At 33.0% G+C, this 18,967-nt stretch overlaps 3 protein-coding genes across 4 annotated transcripts; all 3 read left to right on the forward strand.

The window, feature by feature from the left end:
• The first annotated feature begins 5,375 nt into the window (after nucleotides 1-5,375).
• Nucleotides 5,376-7,831, forward strand: LOC11408593 (7-deoxyloganetic acid glucosyltransferase). Of its 2 annotated transcripts, none has more exons than XM_003612977.3 (2): nucleotides 5,376-5,962; nucleotides 6,724-7,831. In XM_003612977.3, exons 1-2 carry the CDS (start codon nucleotides 5,458-5,460, stop codon nucleotides 7,644-7,646), a joined length of 1,428 nt encoding a protein of 475 aa, XP_003613025.1. In that variant the 5' UTR covers nucleotides 5,376-5,457; the 3' UTR covers nucleotides 7,647-7,831. The 2 variants fall into 2 exon arrangements, with proteins under 2 accessions (XP_003613025.1, XP_039690764.1); XM_039834830.1 differs by having other exon boundaries at nucleotides 5,378-5,761.
• A 2,699-nt stretch (nucleotides 7,832-10,530) lies between these two features.
• On the forward strand, nucleotides 10,531-12,944 carry LOC11409911 (7-deoxyloganetic acid glucosyltransferase). The gene is made up of 2 exons (XM_003612978.4): nucleotides 10,531-11,043; nucleotides 11,788-12,944. Exons 1-2 carry the CDS (start codon nucleotides 10,557-10,559, stop codon nucleotides 12,699-12,701), a joined length of 1,401 nt encoding a protein of 466 aa, XP_003613026.1. The 5' UTR covers nucleotides 10,531-10,556; the 3' UTR covers nucleotides 12,702-12,944.
• Nucleotides 12,945-15,672: 2,728 nt separating this feature from the next.
• On the forward strand, nucleotides 15,673-18,254 carry LOC11409912 (7-deoxyloganetic acid glucosyltransferase). The gene is made up of 2 exons (XM_003612980.3): nucleotides 15,673-16,288; nucleotides 17,255-18,254. The coding sequence occupies exons 1-2, from the start codon at nucleotides 15,784-15,786 to the stop codon at nucleotides 18,172-18,174; spliced, it is 1,425 nt and encodes a 474-aa protein (XP_003613028.1). The 5' UTR covers nucleotides 15,673-15,783; the 3' UTR covers nucleotides 18,175-18,254.
• Nucleotides 18,255-18,967: the final 713 nt, after the last annotated feature.

Consider the following 18,967-nt stretch of genomic DNA (forward strand, 5'->3'; position numbering starts at 1 on the left):
TCATTGTCCTTTCTTTGGCAAACTTTGGCAACTTATTAAATCTTGGCTTGGTGTGTATTCAGTCGATCTCCAACAGGTTACAAATCATTTTTTTTTTCAATTTTGTTAACTCTTCAGGTGGTTAAGCTCCGCAACGGTTCTTCTTACATTTGATTTGGCTTTGTTGTATTTGGGTTCTCTGGAATGAAAGGAACCATAGACTGTTTGCTAATAAAGCCAAAACAGTCATTCAACTCTTGGAAAAGGTTAAAATTACAACCATTCAGTGGTTGAAACATAAAAATGTGTGCTTCCTTTTAGTTATCATATGTGCTGGTAACATCCCTTTGTTTGTTTGGGGATTGACTGATTGTTGTATCTTTGTTTTGCTTCTTTAGACACTCCTTGTACTAGGTAGCAAAACAATTTTTTTTTAATATATGTCATTTTGGCCTGTTGAAAAAAAAGTTATCTCACATTATATTATTTTTGAGGAAAATAGTAAATAATAATATAATTTAATATTAAAATTAAAAATGATAAACAAAAAAAGTATACTAGTGGCGGCAATATTCCCGCCCACCCTATTCACCAAAAAAAAATATCCACAAACAATTCCCACTAAATTTTTGGATTAAAATAGAACAAGGTGTGACAGAAATAAAAATTTCGTCCCAAATTTGTGACAAAAATACAATTTTCGTCCCAAATTTGCAATAAAATATTTGTAACACAAAAGCGTTGTAAATTCCGTCCCAGTTTAATTAATTTGGGATGAAAATAAAATTTCGTCACGACGTTCCGTCTTAATTTGACTGTTTTTTTTTCCGGTGATTAAACTTTTTTCTAAATATAATCAGGGTTGCGGTAAGTTTGACTTTTTTTTTTTATGTATTTGTCCTTTAATATAAATTCATGGGTCCTTTAACCCGAATCAAATAACTTTTGTGTCAACGTTTCCACCATGTGTAGAATATTACAACAGTTTCCTACGAAAAATTAGAATTTTTAAACAAAACATGAATTAAGTATAAATATTTAATAGAAAAAAACATAAAATTCATATTTAATTCATGTTTTCTCATAAAAAATTAATTTTTTTTTAGGTTCTTCTTATAATATTCTAAACATTCATAAAAAAAAAATTATTTAAAAATATGAAAGGCTGCACATAAATTGACATAAAAGTAGTGATGAAAAACTTTTGAGTAACTAAAAATCCAAGAAAAATTTTAACGACTAAAACGAAAAGTTGTATATTTATGTGGACTAAAAACATATATAACTTATTTATTACATGCACTCTCTCATAATAATTAATCACATACATTGTTTGGAGAAAGCAAATACGAGAAAGAAAGTGAGTATTAATGAAATTGAAAATGATCATTGACATTTATTTAAAAAGGTTGAATTACAAAATTTTAGTTCATGTAGTTAAGTCAATTTGCATGCAGTTTTAATTTTTTAAATGATTTATTACAAACATATTAAAACATTATAAACATTTGCACAACAAACACTTACAATTTTGAAAATAAATGAATTAAACACGAATTTCAGTAGCTTGTTGGAAGAAATTCTCATGATACGAGTATTTCACAAAAGTTATTATTGCTTTAATAAATTAAATAAAATATGTATAATATACGTGCAATAAAAAAACCCATTTTCTTAAAAATAGGGTCACATACCAAGGATGTGCTTGGTTTAGATTGAGTTTAATTATTAGTCGATGAAGTAGTTTAAGGTTGTAACTTTGTTGCAGAGTACCTATTTACGTTAGTGTTGTTAATTTGGCTTTTATGCAAAAGATAAAAGTAGATGGAGATATTTGGAACCTCTTTCAACGGTGCAGTGAATCTGCCCTTAAAAAAAAATCACGGTGCAGTGAATTTGGAAATGGCAAACATTTCCACTCCACTCAATATTTTTTTATTTTTTATTTTGATAAGCAATGAGAGAGGACAGACATCAGGAGGCATCATCGACATTCCAACTAGATTGGTACCCCGAGATACCTCCATCCTATGCCGCCAATCTCGAAAAATTTATTAAAAAAGGGGGAAAAGATATATACAAAAGGAGGGGGACTATACCAAAACCCTCCGAAAAAACCGCTAAAAACAGAAAAAGAAATACAACAAAACAACCCAAAAATAAATTAAGGGAATCTATAATTAGGTAACCCACATCTGTCTCTAAAAAAAAATCAATCTTCACCTCATCTGGAAGAAGAGTTCGAGAGAAAATTCATTGAGCAGACGATTGAATGTCACCCCGTGCACGGGATTTGGATGGCTGCTTTGATAAGATGTGTTGTACCTTAAGCTTTTGTTTCTGACTTCGTGTAAGAACAGGCATGAAACCATCAGTTGCTTCAGCTGCTGATCTTGCATCATAAGCACGGACTCGTTCCCACAAATCTAAACCATGTTGGATATTCTTGCTAGGATGAACCTCTTGTCTTTGCAAAATGACCACATTCTGTTCCTTTGCCGTGGGCATACCCCCATCAACCACACTTGATGCTTCGGTAACCATAGGCGATTTCAAGGCTTGTGAAACAGCAAGAACATCATTTATACCATCCAGAGACCCATCCGAGTTCTCAAGTGTAACAATTGGAGGATCAATGAGAGAAATATCGTGATGGTCTTGGAAACCAACATATACCTCATGCATGTCATCATGCTCAACAGGGGATGGTCGTGCAACACTCTCACAAGCACCATCGGGACTCTCCACCAGCTCCCGTGGGCTCACATGATCATGTACCACACCATCCTGAAGTGGTTCAGAAAAATCATCGACCTTGGGGTTCTCCAACACCTCCCACGATGTTTGATTTGTCTGTGCCACTCCGTTGGGTTGTATGTCCTCACGCCCAAGAGGGGATGAGTGTGTATCACGCTCATTAGAACCCTTAGGACTCTCCACCAGCTCCGTCGGACTCACAAGATTATGATCCACACTATCCAGAAGCGGATTAGTAACGTCAGCCATCTTGGGGTTCTCCAACACCTCCCGTGATGTCTGATGCGACCTCCCCACTTCTACGGGTTGCACGTCCTTGTGCACTACAAGGGAAACAACTTCCTCCAACACAGTACTAGTCAAAGGTAACTCATCAGTCGGAATACGGTCAATACGGTCAAAAACCGGCAATACAGGTAAAGAAACCAGAATTGATTGAGTAATAATGTTGACTTGAATCTGAGAAGATGTAGCCGGTGTTGTTTGAGGGACTGGGACCATAGTCCTGGAAGTGGTTGTAACTGTGGAATTGACAGAAATAGGAATCCACGATCCATTACCTCCAATAGCCGAAGTAGAGGCACCCTCACCATTAAGCTTAGGGGGAGTTTCTTTGGCCGATTGTTTCCCACGATCCATTTTCTCTTTGGAAGCTTGCGGATTTAACCATCTACAAGTGGTGATATTATGCCCAATGGAGTAACAATGATGGCAAAACAAAGGTCTCCGTTCATATTGTACCTCCACCATGAACGCAAAACCATCACGTTCCACAAGGACCTCATCATATGCTTTCTTAGATAAATCAATGTCCACTAGAATGCGAGCATAATGACCAAAGGAACGATTTCTAGTTGGTCCGTCGATAAATATAGGAGTACCAACTGCACTTGCAATTTCCATCAAGGTTCTCTCCCGCCAATACTCTTGTGGTAGCTCTACCAAACGAATCCAAAGCGAAGCATGAGTCTGTTTCTGCGTCAAAATTTTAAAGTCTTTGGTCCATTGTGAAAATCTCAACAAACCAGGCTTGAGATTTACTGTGCCTACTACCCATATTTTCTTTAAATCCTCCGCCGAGTCAAAATGAAAGTCATAATACCCCTTGCCAAGAGGCACCATTTTCCATTCTGCCATTGTCTTCCAAGTCTTATCAATTTTAATACTGAGATCACATGCAGAATAAGGTTTGTCTCCTTTGTTAAGAGTCAACCGAGCCCTTAACACCTTCCGACAATCTTCTACTCCCTTACGGTATTCCTCCTGACAGATTTTGATGCTAAACGCACCACCTTTAATGATTGGAGAAGGGAAGGGTTTGTCATCAATTACTGTCTTCCCCGCAAGAGCTGCTGCAAAGGACATTGTTGGTGCTGAAACAGGTTGTTTCATTATTGCCAAGTCCATTGTTGATGCTGGAACAGATTGGTGCACCATAGCTGACGTAGGTGCGGCTTTAGAAACATATGGCCATTGGCACTCGTAGGCCATGGGGGCTGCTTGCGACGATTCCACAAACAGTTGGTGGGCACAAAGCAACAACCAGCATATGGAGAATAGATGAAACAATGAACCAGAAGAGCAATCAAAATCAGATTATTGAGCCAGGCTAGTAAATTGAATTATAAACAATTCACAAGTGCGTGAATGTCACAAGTGGAACGTGAATTCAACACACCTGTTTGAATTGATCATGATAGACAAAATTTGAAGGCAAAGGCCTATTTGAATTCCAATTGAAAAACACTACCTGAAGGCCACTTGAAGAAAGTGAATGAGCGATCAATCAAAGCAATGGAAAATCAATTGAGGCAAAGGTTGCGCTCATGAGGTAGATACCAAAGAAGTATCCATAGTTTTTCCTCTCCAAAAACGAAACAAAACCCTCTCCACTCAATATTGGAATTACATGTATAAGAAGGGAACTTCTACATTACACTCGTAAATTGTGGTGTACCGTTACTCTTACTTCCTAAATCTATAAATTAACGATCAATTTTATGAAATAAATAGTTATTTGTCGGCATTTATATCTTAGAAAACATCATTTCATAAGAAAAACACATCATTCATTGTTTATAAGAGTCATGGTAAAATTTTAACATATTATCGTACAAAATAGTCAAAGTTCTCTATTATATGCGAAAAAAATTCAATTTTATTTCGCTGACGTTTTTGCTGAATAAGATTTAATCATTATAATCATAAATGATAAAAAATAATATTTTTCTTCAAAAAACAACTCATTTAACTATAAATTTTAAGGTTTGATGTACCGGTACACTCAAATATGTTGAGTGTACGGTAGAATTTGCCGTATAAGAAATGTAAATGAGTATTTCTGGACACTTTTTTTATAACTTAGGACAACCTTTTATGAAAATATGTTAAATGAATACATTAGAAATCAAAATATTGATTTTTTTATAAAATATTTTCTTTTAAAACTTATAAAAAGTATCGGAAAACACTTGTTAACAAGACCTTAATATATACCACCAAATTAAAACCGCTTGCAATAATTTATGTACCATGTTTGTGTTCATCAAAGACACCAACATGTGTCGGTCATATCAAAGTATCAATCATTATCCACCACTCAAAACTCATCACGAATCGGCAATTTGAATTTTGCAACCTTAATACATATATAACTCCACACAACATTAATTTTACATATGCAAGAAAGTTATAGGTCACAAAATTAAGATTTTTTGAAAAATGGAAACACAACCTAAGGAAAAATCTTCTCCACATGTGCTAATCTTCCCATGTCCAGCACAAGGCCATGTAAATTCAATGCTAAAGCTAGCTGAACTTCTTGCAATTCAAAACATCTACATCACTTTCCTCAACACCAAATACATCCATAACCGACTCATACAATTCAATGATGATATTCAAGCTCTTTTAGAATGTTACCCTAAGCTTCAATTCAAGACTATCTCTGATTTTCATAGTGAAGAGAAGCATCCTGGATTTGGAGAAAGGATAGGTGATGTAATTACGTCACTGAGTTTGTATGGTAAGCCTTTGTTGAAAGATATAATTGTCTCCGAGAAAATAAGTTGCATTATTTTGGATGGAATATTTGGTGATCTTGCTACTGATTTGGCTGCTGAGTTTGGAATACAATTGATTCATTTTCGTACTATTAGTTCTTGTTGCTTTTGGGCTTATTTCTGTGTTCCAAAGCTCTTGGAGTGCAATGAACTTCCAATTAGAGGTATATATATATATCCACTCTAAAACTGCTCTTTGAAATTTAATTATCAAATTTCTTTATCTTTTTAATATTCCCTATTCTATTGATTTTATTCTTACATAACTACATATGCACTGCAAAGTTGATGTTAATTTTAGACAGAATAATTGAACAGAAAAATGTATTCTTTTTTTTTTCCTTCTTCTGAAGTTTGAATTTTAGATTTAAAAACAATTTAAATCCAAATTTAAAAACAGAATCGTCTTATTAAGATTTCACAGTCTAAATATGGCGAAAGTTTTGGTTTGGCGCATACCCAATACTTTAATTTTAGGCACACACAGAAAATTAAAGAAAAATAAAATTATAATATATCAATTGATGTGACTAAATACTTTTTATTTAATTTTGTTAGTTTTATGTGAGTGTGTCCAAAATTAAAGTCTTGGTTACTTTCTCTCTTCAATGTTAGTTTTATTCTCTTTTAATTTTGTTAATATCATCATGTATGTGTGCCCAACTAATATTGATTTAGCTACGATGTCCATGCAAGACTTTATCCATGCAATCAAACTGCATTGATTCAAAAATCCATACACACACTAGACCTTATTCACTTGGCATGTTTCTTTTAGATTTTTTTTTTCTTTCTAACCCAACAAAATTGATTATCTAATTTATTTTATTTTATTTTATTTTAGTAATTGTAATTCATGCACCTAATTATTTCGATACAAACAAAAACATTGCTATAATTGATTATTTGTTGAATTAATTTTTAGGAGACGAAGACATGGATCGAATCATAACAAACATTCCAGGCATGGAAAACATACTTCGCTGTAGAGATCTTCCAAGTTTTTGTCGAGAAAACAAAAAAGACCATATCCGTTTAGATGATGTTGCACTTCGAACCAAACAATCACTTAAAGCAAATGCATTCATACTCAACACATTTGAGGATCTAGAAGCCTCAGTCCTCTCCCAAATTCGTATTCACTTCCCTAAACTCTACACCATAGGCCCTCTTCACCACCTCCTCAATACAACCAAAAAATCATCATTTCCATCATCTTTTTTCTCTAAGAGCAATTTCTTCAAAGTGGATAGAACCTGCATGGCGTGGCTTGACTCTCAACCATTGAAATCAGTTATATATGTTAGCTTTGGAAGCACTACACCAATGAAGAGAGAAGAAATAATTGAGATTTGGCATGGTTTATTGAATAGCAAAAAACAGTTTTTATGGGTGATTAGGCCAAACATGGTACAAGAAAAAGGATTATTAAGTGAGCTTGAGGAAGGGACTCGTAAGGAAAAAGGTTTGATTGTTGGGTGGGTCCCACAAGAGGAAGTTTTGTCACATAAGGCAATTGGTGCTTTTTTGACACATAATGGGTGGAATTCAACTTTGGAAAGTGTGGTTTGTGGTGTGCCTATGATATGTTGGCCTTATTTTGCTGATCAACAAATTAATAGTAGGTTTGTGAGTGATGTTTGGAAACTTGGGTTGGATATGAAAGATGTTTGTGATAGGAAGGTTGTGGAGAATATGGTGAATGATGTTATGGTGAATAGGAAGGAGGAGTTTGTTAGATCAGCAATGGATATAGCTAAGTTGGCATCCAAGAGTGTGAGTCCTGGTGGTTCCTCCTACAACAACTTCCAAGATTTAATTCAATATATAAGGTCTACTAGCCCGTAAAATAAGGGCATTGCTTTTTCCATGCCTCATTAGCAAAAACTTCTCTTATTTTTAGAATTATGTCAAACATATATGAGTATAAGAGTTTCACATTGAATCAAAATTTGAGTGTTGAACAATATATAAATATAGGATCCATATATCAAATATCTTAAGCTTCGAATAAAGAAGTGATGTTTAAACTATTTAGGTGGTTGCTTCTCTTGATTAAATTGGATATGATGATTCCTCGACATTTACACAAACTATTTTGAAGCATGTAGTTGAATGTATAAAATTTGGTGATCTTTTTCGAATGTATATTTCTAACACGATGTTTGATGAAAGTTGCTCCATAAAATAAATAATTTGATTACCGGGTTGTCCTTTTTTGTATTTTTGTTCTTCAAGATTACCTCTAGAAAAGTCTCATACCCAACAATTATTATACCTTGAGCCTACAATTTTATGCTAACCAAATTTTGACCCTAAAAAAAAGAATTCAATCTTTAATTGTCAGTTTTAAAAGCGCAGAAACACAACAAATCTGAAAATTTTATGGAGGTTTGTGGAAATTGAATTTGAAATTTTATTTTTTATGTGGTATACTGAAAGATATTTTGAGAAGTTGGCGGTGTTTTTGGAGGTAAAAGTGTAAGAGTAGGCATTTTCGGTTGTGATATGGTGTTTGTAACTCAATATGGGATATTCTTATGCACAAGTGAATATGAAGAGATCAAAGACTCCCGATGATACCATTCATCGTGAAATCAAAAGAGCTAGTTAGACAAAAAGGAGAAGCTAAGATTCTCATTCGACACCAATCTTCACGAAATCAAAGTTGTTGGTTAGACAAAGAGGAGAAGCTGAGACTTCTGATTGACACCATTCTTTGTGAAATCAAAGATTTGGTAACACAAAGGGGATAAGCCAAGATTCCCGGTCGAAACTATTCTTTGTAACGAATAAGTTTGTGAGACAAAATGGAAAGTAAAGAACTAAACCTTACCTTACGGGGGGTTGCCACATTATCAGCTAGTCACATTACTTATTATCATGTACCTGATTGTATTGAATAACTTATTATAAATGAAATGCTATAAGCATCTTTCTTTCAAAAAAAATTAATTACACTTCTTAATTTGTGTGAAATTATTAAAATGCCTTATAATTTGGGACGAGGAAGTTGTTTTTTTTTTTTTCTAATTTAATTTTCCTGCCAAGAAAAAAAAGTGCCATGTATATGTTAAAAAAAAAAAAAACAAAATTTCCAATGTGGAAATGACACACCATCAATTTTTCATGTTTGGTTTAAGTGAACGGCCAAAATAGAAAGAATATCCTTCAAAAAAATAAAAATAGAAAGAATATGTATGAAATATTAGTGGTAGAAACTATGTTATATTTTTATTGAGACCATTTCCATAGAACACGTATATTACAGGGACTATTTCAATGTTAAATCTTTGATATAACTACTATATTTTAATGTTAATATTTTAATAGAAGGATCAAATGTTTCCCATGTTGAAAAAATGAAATCACTCTTCCACTATAAACGTCACCAAATCAACGAAAAAGAAAAACAAAAGTAACATGAGTGTAAGGAATATTTTTTTTGACTATTGAGTATTTAAACTATCTTTCAATCAAAATATATGCCTTACTTTGCTAAAGAAATATCTTGACTCTAGGTTAGTAGGTTAGCCAATACTAACACTTAAACTTGGGCAATGTAATGTAACCATGAAATCTCTTTCAAATTTCACGGTGCTGTGAATTTAGATAAGAAAAATGGTGCACGATTAAAGCATAGGTTAATAACCATAAGAAAAATGGGCAATGTAATGTATTTGTAATGCCTCTGGTTCTTATTTGATTGTTGGTTTTTAGTTTAATCTATACTCTGGGATCAGAGTGTTAATAACCATAGGTTATTTATTATTAGCTAGAAAAGGAGACATTGTTAGAGGTAATTTGCAAATGTTAATATGTTATAATCATTTTTCTCTCTGTTTTGTTAAAAACCACATATTCATACGTTAATATGGTTTTTCTGGGTTGCAATAGTGTTTTACTTGTTATGGATGCAACCTATTGCCTTAGATAACTAACCACTTCATATATAAATAGAGTGAACAAAGCATATTGTTGTTCTCCAAATACATTGCATGCATACAAGGATCTTGTTAATTACATCGGTTAATTATATTTCTTTTTAGTATGTTGTTGATAGTATTTCTATAAATTTTCTGATAGTCTTGAAACCAAAATGCTTCTGCTGGTTAGTTTAGTTATTATTTCAATGCATTTACACCGTCAGATTTTGCCTTTGCTTGAAAGAAAAGACTAGTGTGAAATTTTGGTATTCAATTATGGAATCATTTTGACAAGTGTTATAGTAATATTTGGGTATTTAACACAGATACTTTAGTGCAGTAGCATGTTGTTAAACTAACAACTTGGCATGGACCTTGGTGAAGTTTGGTATTTACTATCAAGGACCTAACTAATAGTAAGTATGCATAGTCAGGGACCTAACAGTAAGTTGCGGATATTGATTTTCGGTTCAGGGACTAAAGTGACCATTTTTTACTTTCACTTTAGTCCCTGTGACATGTCACGTCATACTCCTTGTCAGCATAAGCCATGCGCCACATCATCACTTAACATAATTTTTTAACTGTATTTAATCCTGAGTCAGGGACCTATGTGACAGCAGGTGCACAGTCAAGGACTAAAGTGACTATTTGCTCATTTTAGTTTCCTTAACCATTGCCATGAGGACATTCGTCAGTAAGATCCATAATACTAGTATTTTTTATCTTTTTTTGACAAAAAAAAAAAAAAAAATCACAAACACTATAAAAAGCTACTACCAAATAGCATCTTATCTTATCCTATAGATCACAAAATTGAGATTGTTGAAAAATGGAAACACCGCATGTGTTAATCTTCCCATGTCCAGCACAAGGCCATGTAAACACAATGCTCAAGCTAGCTGAACTTCTTTTAATTCAAAATCTTCACATAACATTCCTAAACACTGAATACATCCACAACAGACTCATTAGTTTGAATATTGATGATGTTAAATCAATTTCACAATGTTACCCTAAGCTTCAATTCAAGACCATCTCTGATTTTCAAAATAAGGAGAAGCATCCTGGATTTGGAGAAAACATTGTAGATGTAATTTCCTCCATAAATATGTATGGTAAGCCTTCTTTGAGAGACATTATTGTCTCTGAGAAAATAAGTTGCATTATTTTAGATGGAGGTTTTGGTGACCTTGCTACTGATTTGGCTGCTGAATTTGGGATACAGTTGATACATTTTCGTACTGTTGCTGCTAGTACCGTCTGGATTTATTTCTGTATGCCCAAACTCTTGGACTGCAACGAGATTCCCATTAGAGGTATACTACCCACTCTGAAACTGCTCTTAGAATTTTAATTATAATTTTTTTCTTCTTCTTTTTAATTTTTGATTTAATTATTATACATATGCAAGGCTAAAGTATATATATAATATATGTAGTCTCAAACTGCTCTTAGAGTTTTTTTTGCTTAATTAGTGTTTGGCTTATTTTGATACACATTGCACATAATGAATATGAAACACTTCTAAAGTACATTGCACATAATGAATGTAAAACACTTCTAAAGTGAATGTTAGAGATGAACATCTTGTACGTATAGATCCGTTTGGATTGACTTAGCTTACGCGGGCTTATATACTTATAAGCATGTGTAAAAGAGATTGGGTAAATCAATAAGAATAACTTTATGCAATCTTTCTTTAAAAAAAACTTAATTCAACTCATAAGCCGTCTATATATGTCATATTTCATAAGCTCCCAATGCGAGCTTAACCAGGAACTTTTTAACATTTTATCTGATAATCTATGTGGTTTTCACTACAATATGTGGGATCTATTTCTAAAGTATGAGACCCACGTAAGTTTTATCTAATAAAAGAGTAGGTGATTGAGAGAGTGTTCGTAACATATTGTTCATAGCTACGGCTCCTCTTATTTCATACACCTATCTTTTTTTTACTTAATAAACTTATCTACTATTGCATACCACAATTCAAAACCTTGGTCGTATATTGATGCAAATAATGAGTTTTACGTGTGTTCTGGCTGTTTAATTTATAGGAGACGAGGACATGGATCGCATCATAAGAAACGTGCCAGGCATGGAGAACATAATTCGATGTAGAGATCTTCCACGTTTCGGTACATCAAACAAAATGGACCATATCATTTTAGACAAAGTTTTACAACTAACCCAAGCATCACTTAAAGGCAATGCAGTAATACTCAACACATTTGAAGATTTAGAGTCCCCAATTCTCTCCCAAATTCGTCTCCACTTCCCCAAACTCTACACTATTGGCCCACTTCACCACCACCTCAATACCATGAAAAAAACAACATCATCATCTTTCAACTCCAATTTCTTCAAAGTGGATAGAACCTGCATGACATGGCTCGAATCTCAACCGTTGAAGTCAGTTGTATATGTTAGCTTTGGAAGCACCACAACAATGACGAGAGAAGAAATACTTGAGTTTTGGCACGGTTTGTTGAACAGCAAAAAAGCATTCTTGTGGGTGATTAGACCAAACATGGTACAAGAAAAAAGACTAATAAAAGAACTTGAGGAAGGGACTAGTAAGGAGAAAGGTTTGATTGTGGAGTGGGCTCCACAAGAGGAAGTTTTGTCACATAAGGCAATTGGTGCTTTTTTGACACATAGTGGATGGAATTCTACTTTGGAGAGTGTGGTTTGTGGTGTGCCTATGATTTGTTGGCCTTATTTTTCTGATCAACCGCTTAATAGTAGGTTTGTGAGTGAGGTTTGGAAGCTTGGATTGGATATGAAAGATGTTTGTGATAGGAATGTTGTTGAGAATATGGTGAATGATATTATGGTGAACAAGAAGGAGGAGTTTTCAAAATCTGCTACTAAAATGGCGGATTTGGCTTCCAAGAGTGTAAATCCTGATGGTTCCTCCTACAACAACCTCCAAGATTTGATTCAGTATATAAGGTCTACTAGCCCATAAAATATGGGGTGTCCCCTACAATTCTCCTACTAAAAACTTCTCATATTTTTATGTCTATCAACATCACAAAAAGAAGTATGTATTTGAAATACATACTTCAAAAACATCGAGGGACAAAGACTGTATCCTCATAAAATAATTTGATCACTCTTCTTGTCTCTTTTGTATTTTTTTTTTTTTTGTCAACATTTCATTTGTGTCCAATTACTTTTTAGTTTATCGAAGACGAGTGGTTTTGAGTAATTTTTTTTTGTTAAGAATCACCTATTTGCACAATATTTTCTTCACTCTTGATGCAAATAAGTGGTTTTCATATTTATCAAATTTTTCTTGTGTATTTTTGTGTGTGAATTCATCGTCTATGTTCGACATTATTGTGTCCGTCGTCTGTGTGTGGTCATATTTGATTTACTGTCTTATTGAGGTGTTCATTTAGTTCGACGTCAACGTTGCATATCTTAAGACATGAATATTCCAATCACTTTGATTTATCATATTATTTGTGAACATTTTTGTTGTTGCATGATATTAAGTTGAGTGATAAAAGTTTGTTAGTATGTGTTTCCTTTTTGTTTTTAGCGATATTGAATTTATGTTTGTTTTCGATGTATTCTATCAATTTACTTGAATAAATATGATTTAAGTAAAAAGTGAAGGTAAAATTGGGGTAGTTGTGGCACAAATATAAAGTCTTTCAAACCACTTTAAATTTATGAGTTTATATTCTTTAAACCCTGAATCTATACTACATATTTTGATCAATAATCTATAATTGTTTGCATAATTTACTTTTGGGGCAAATATCTGCATAATCAATCACCATTTTGATGCAAAATAGTAAAGATTTAACTTTAAAAATAAGCAATGTACGATTGTGTAGTGGTGTAAAAGTATTTTTTAATAGTAGATGTCAATCAAAAGTACAAATCTCTTATCAGTTATTCCCTCCGGTCACTATTATAAGTAAATATTGACTTTTTAGGTTCATTCAATAAATGATGTATGTGGTCCATATATAGACTAAATACATCATTTATTGAATGAATTTAAAAAGTGAATTTTTGCTTATAATAGTGACCGGCAGGAGTAAAGTGTTTATTTAGAAATATATAAAAGACTATTACTTTTCCCATCCTGCTGCCTTCTCGTGCACTATGTAAAATTTACTAAAATACCCCTGGTCTGGATTATATAATCCATATCAGATTGTTAGTGATTCTTCAAACCCTTTCGATTTACCTTCTTCAAAACACGAATTTCTTCAAAAAATAACTAAATAAGAAGAAATGACACGGCTTCTAATGATTTGTTGTTGGGTAGTATACCCAATAAAATTCAAGGATATGGGAGGTGTCACCAAAGAAGGCAGGTGACATTTAATTTGGGAAAGGAGACTTCTTTCCCACCATAGGAAAGTCTTTTTTTTACCATTAGATTGAGTAGTACCACCATTGTTATTATAGTCTATCCACACTATATTTTCTTCACATCATCTCTAACCTTAACATCAACATGGAAATCCAGAAGGACATGGAACATCACAACAAAACATCAACAATCAACATAACAACAACAACACACTCTTCTCTCCTTCGAAAATCAAAACAAAACAACATGGAAATTAGATGTTTTCTTTTATTGTTACCTTTATCTTACTTTTCTTCTATTTTCATCATACAGTATCTGCATTCATCAATACACCAAATTAAATTAGAATTAGATGTATCTGGATTTAAATTCAGATTTGATTGTTTGTACAAAAAAATCTTAGACTTTGTATCTTTATGACAGATGTTTGAAGAATTTAGCTAACATATCCAATTTGAGTGCTGATATATTCAGTAGAGAAAGAGAAGAAACATAAGGATGAAGATAAAGATGATGAGAAAAAGGAAAAGAAGGATAAGGAGAAGAAGAAGGAAAAGAAGGACAAAACTGATGTAGAGGAGAAGGAACATAAGAAGGACAAAGATAAGAAGAAAAAGGTGGGAAAGAATCGCAATTTTAATGGTTAGTGAAGATAGTAAGATAAGAATTCAGTGTTGAGAGACTATTGTAATAGTGTGTTCTTTGTATGATCCAATGGTTAGAAAAGACTTTCCCATAATGGGAAAGAAGTCTCTTTTCCCAAATTAAATGCCACCACGAAGGCATTCCTTTTAGTTTTGAAAAAAGTTATTTGGGGTACATAAAAGAGAGAAGAGAAAATATAAAAATTAAAAATATGATTGGTTAAAAAGAAAAGTAACATGAGTGTAACAGATATTTTATGTGTTAGTAGGTTAAACTCTTACACATAAAATAATTTAACTAGCTGATAAAATAGGAAGAAGAAAAAAGTTAACACCCATATTCCCCACATGTACCATACAAACGTGTTTGTGTTCAATAAAGACATCAAAATATTAGTGCCAAAATAAACAAGACATCAAGATATTTTGTACCGGTCAAAATATTAGTGCTCAATCAGGCTGGGCCTCCAAATACTTCGGGCCTCTAACGAAAAATTAAATCTAATAACCACCTCCACTTAAATAAAAAATATATATGTTATATCATTTTCTTTCTTTAGTACACGTTTGAGTTTTTTCTAGACTCTAGTTCTCCTTTTTGTACATAAATCGGATCCTAAAAAAAAACCATCCCTAATTTGTATAATCACTTAATCAGTCAATTTGAAAAGTTATTTCATTGAAAGAATCACAACAATCATTTTTTTCTTCGCATAAACCATTCGTTTTACCCTTTTCTACAACAGAGGAGTGTCAAATTCAAACGACACCGTTAGATAAATTTCACCTCTTTTACTTAATTTTTTTTAATTCCTTTCATGTTTAGAACTTCTTCTTATTCTAATTTTTTTTTTAATGAAATTTAGCTATACAAAAAAATTACGTTTTATTTTACTATGACCTATTTTAAAAAGAGAGCCGAACCTCCTATTTCACGGGATGCAATAACATGTTATAGCACAAGGGGTAATCTTAGAGTTGAAAAATTGAAAAATATCTTCCCAACTTATAGTTCTTTTTCAATTTTTGTTATAGATCTCTAAGATTGTTGAAAAATTGAAAAAAAATCAATGGATATACAACCCAAGAAAAAATCCTTACCACATGTGCTAATCTTCCCATGTCCAGCACAAGGCCATGTAAATCCAATGCTAAAGCTAGCTGAACTTCTTGCAATTCAAAACATCTACATCACTTTTCTCAACACCAAATACATCCATAACCGACTCATACAATTCAATGATGATATTCAAGCTCTTTTAGAATGTTACCCTAAGCTTCAATTCAAGACCATCTCTGATTTTCACAGTGAGGAGAAACATCCTGGATTTGGAGAAAAGGTAGGTGATGTAATTTTGTCACTGAGTTTGTATGGTAAGCCTTTGTTGAAAGATATAATTGTCTCCGAGAAAATAAGTTGCATTATTTTGGATGGAATATTTGGTGATCTTGCTACTGATTTGGCTGCTGAGTTTGGGATACAATTGATTCATTTTCGTACTATTAGTGCTTGTTGCTTTTGGGCTTATTTATCTGTTCCAAAGCTCTTGGAGTGCAATGAGCTTCCCATTAAAGGTATTATAACACTGAAACTGCTCTTAGAGTTTTAATTAACAGATTTTTTTTTTCTTTATAATTTTCACTTGGTTCTTGATTATTATTTCTTTTGCCAAAATAATTGAGTAAAAAATGTTCCACTCAAAACACCATCTTAGGGATCTAGTAGGTGAAGCAGTAGTGGATAATCTGAATCGGTTATTATATTGTTGAATTATTTCATTTTATCATGGATAAACATATGCCTCTTTACTTTTCCTTTAACTAAATAGTTAGATAGTGTTAGCCAAATCCTAACTAAACTAACAAAAATGCGGAGTTTGAACCATAGCTTATCCATTTATGTAAGTTTTTAATGACTATTGTCATCTAGTCTAGGTAGAAAAGTAAAAATAGTTTCACATATTTTTTTTTAGGATTAAATAAATAAATGGTCCCTTTAAATATACAAACATTTGATTTTAGTTCCTCTAAAATATTCTTTAGACTTTTGGTCTCTCTAAAAAATTTCATCTATGAAATTAGTTTTTGCTCTACATTGAGTATTACACTAGAGCATGGACTAATTTCATACATGAAAATTTTTAGAGGGAACAAAAGCCAAAATAATATTTTAGGAAAACTAAAATCAAATGTTAGTATATTTCAGAGGACTATTTACTTATTTAACCCTTTTTTATATAGACACATGCAACCTTTGAATTAACTAGGTATTTTTGTTTTAGGTTTCTTCTAACGCAACAAAATGTATTTAATTTTTCTCTGTAACTTTTTTTTTGTAACTTTTGTTATAGATGAATTTTGCTACACATTGGTGCATGCTGAATAAGAAACACTTCTAACAGAAGGTGTTATAGATGAACGAATGATACATTATAGAGTTGATAGTGACAAAATGTGAATAAATGCGACTGATGCAAATAATATGATTGTATATTTATTCAAATAAAATGAGTTATACGAGTGTTCTTGTTTAATTTATAGGAGATGAGGACATGGATCGCATCATAAGAAACGTGCCAGGCATGGAAAACTTGCTTCGATGTAGAGATCTTCCAAGTTTCCGTAAAATGGATGATAGTGATACCATATTAGACAAGGCTGCACTTCTGACCCAACAATCACTTAAAGGCAATGCACTAATACTCAACACGTTCGAGAATCTAGAATCCCCAGCTCTCTCTCAAATTCGTCTTCATGCCCCTAAACTCTACACCATTGGCCCTCTTCACCACCACCTCAACACCACAAAAAAAACATCATCGTCATCGTCCTCCTCCTCCAAGAGCAATTTCTTCGAAGTGGATAGAACTTGCATGACATGGCTTGAATCTCAACCGTTGAAATCGGTTGTATATGTTAGCTTTGGTAGCATCACCCCAATGAAGGGAGAAGAAATCATTGAGATTTGGCACGGTTTATTGAATAGCAAAAAACCATTTTTGTGGGTGATTAGGCCAAACATGGTACAAGAAAAAGGACTATTGAAGGAGCTTGAGGAAGGGACTACTAAAGAGAAAGGGATGATTGTGGGGTGGGTTCCACAAGAGGAAGTTTTGTCACACAAAGCAATTGGTGCCTTTTTGACACATAGTGGATGGAATTCTACTTTGGAGAGTGTGGTTTGTGGTGTGCCTATGATATGTTGGCCTTATTTTGCTGATCAACAAATTAATAGTAGGTTTGTGAGTGATGTTTGGAAACTTGGGTTGGATATGAAAGATGTTTGTGATAGGAAGGTTGTGGAGAATATGGTGAATGATGTTATGGTGAATAGGAAGGAGGAGTTTGTTAGATCAGCAATGGATATAGCTAAGTTGGCATCCAAGAGTGTGAGTCCTGGTGGTTCCTCCTACAACAACTTCCAAGATTTAATTCAATATATAAGGTCTACTAGCCCATAAGATGTGAATTTTTCCCTTTAATTCTCCTACTAAAAACTTCTCATATTTTTATAAGTGTGTATGAAGATCATAAAAATAAGTATGTATTTGGACGTGAAAAATTTGATTGTTTTTTACCACCAAAAAAATTGATTGTTTTTTAAACTTATAAAATGATAGTGAGGATGGAGAAAGTAGTCTCATAAATTTGTTCTTTTTTAATATTTTAAAATTCGGTATCCGATCCAAGAATCGATTAATCCGAGGGGATCAATCCCACCGCCCACTTGCGGGGGTCCCGTTTAAAGTCAAAGCAAGTTCTCTATGGACTTAACCCATCGAAGTAGCCTCATAAAATTATTTAGGTAAAAGTACATTTATGTTTCCTTAACTTGATTTCATATGATAATTTGATTTTATTACAAAAAATAACGATTTGATTATTTATTTTTTCTCATAATTTTGGTTCTTTTAGTTCATATCTAAATATAAATGGACAAAAAAAGTTAAGAGACCACCAAAATAAGTAAAGATTAAATGTTTATTTGAAATTAAGTTAAAACAACGTGTAAATAATTTTGTTAATGACTTAATCATTGTGTTTTTAGAGGTCTTAATCATTGTGTTGTCTCTTTTGTATTTGTTCATCAACATTTCACGTGTCCAATTTACTTGTGTTTAGGTAAATTTGGGTATGGTGGTGGCCCAGATTGAGTTTCGTGCTATAGTATGGAGTTTTGTGATTTAGTATTGTTATTTCATTTTTGTCCTTTTATGCCATAAATAACTTTTGTCGTAAAAAATCTTTTAAAAT

Source organism: Medicago truncatula, chromosome 5, assembly GCF_003473485.1.
Source record: "Medicago truncatula cultivar Jemalong A17 chromosome 5, MtrunA17r5.0-ANR, whole genome shotgun sequence".
Taxonomy (NCBI): Eukaryota; Viridiplantae; Streptophyta; class Magnoliopsida; order Fabales; family Fabaceae; genus Medicago; species Medicago truncatula.

Excerpts from the sequence above, each read along its gene's own strand:
- LOC11408593 (XM_003612977.3), top strand. The coding sequence starts at position 5,458 with ATGGAAACACAACCTAAGGAAAAATCTTCTCCACATGTGCTAATCTTC. Across the intron at positions 5,963-6,723 it reads CAATGAACTTCCAATTAGAG|GAGACGAAGACATGGATCGA; the intron begins GTATATATATAT and ends ATTAATTTTTAG.
- LOC11409911 (XM_003612978.4), top strand. The coding sequence starts at position 10,557 with ATGGAAACACCGCATGTGTTAATCTTCCCATGTCCAGCACAAGGCCAT. Across the intron at positions 11,044-11,787 it reads CAACGAGATTCCCATTAGAG|GAGACGAGGACATGGATCGC; the intron begins GTATACTACCCA and ends TTTAATTTATAG.
- LOC11409912 (XM_003612980.3), top strand. The coding sequence starts at position 15,784 with ATGGATATACAACCCAAGAAAAAATCCTTACCACATGTGCTAATCTTC. Across the intron at positions 16,289-17,254 it reads CAATGAGCTTCCCATTAAAG|GAGATGAGGACATGGATCGC; the intron begins GTATTATAACAC and ends TTTAATTTATAG.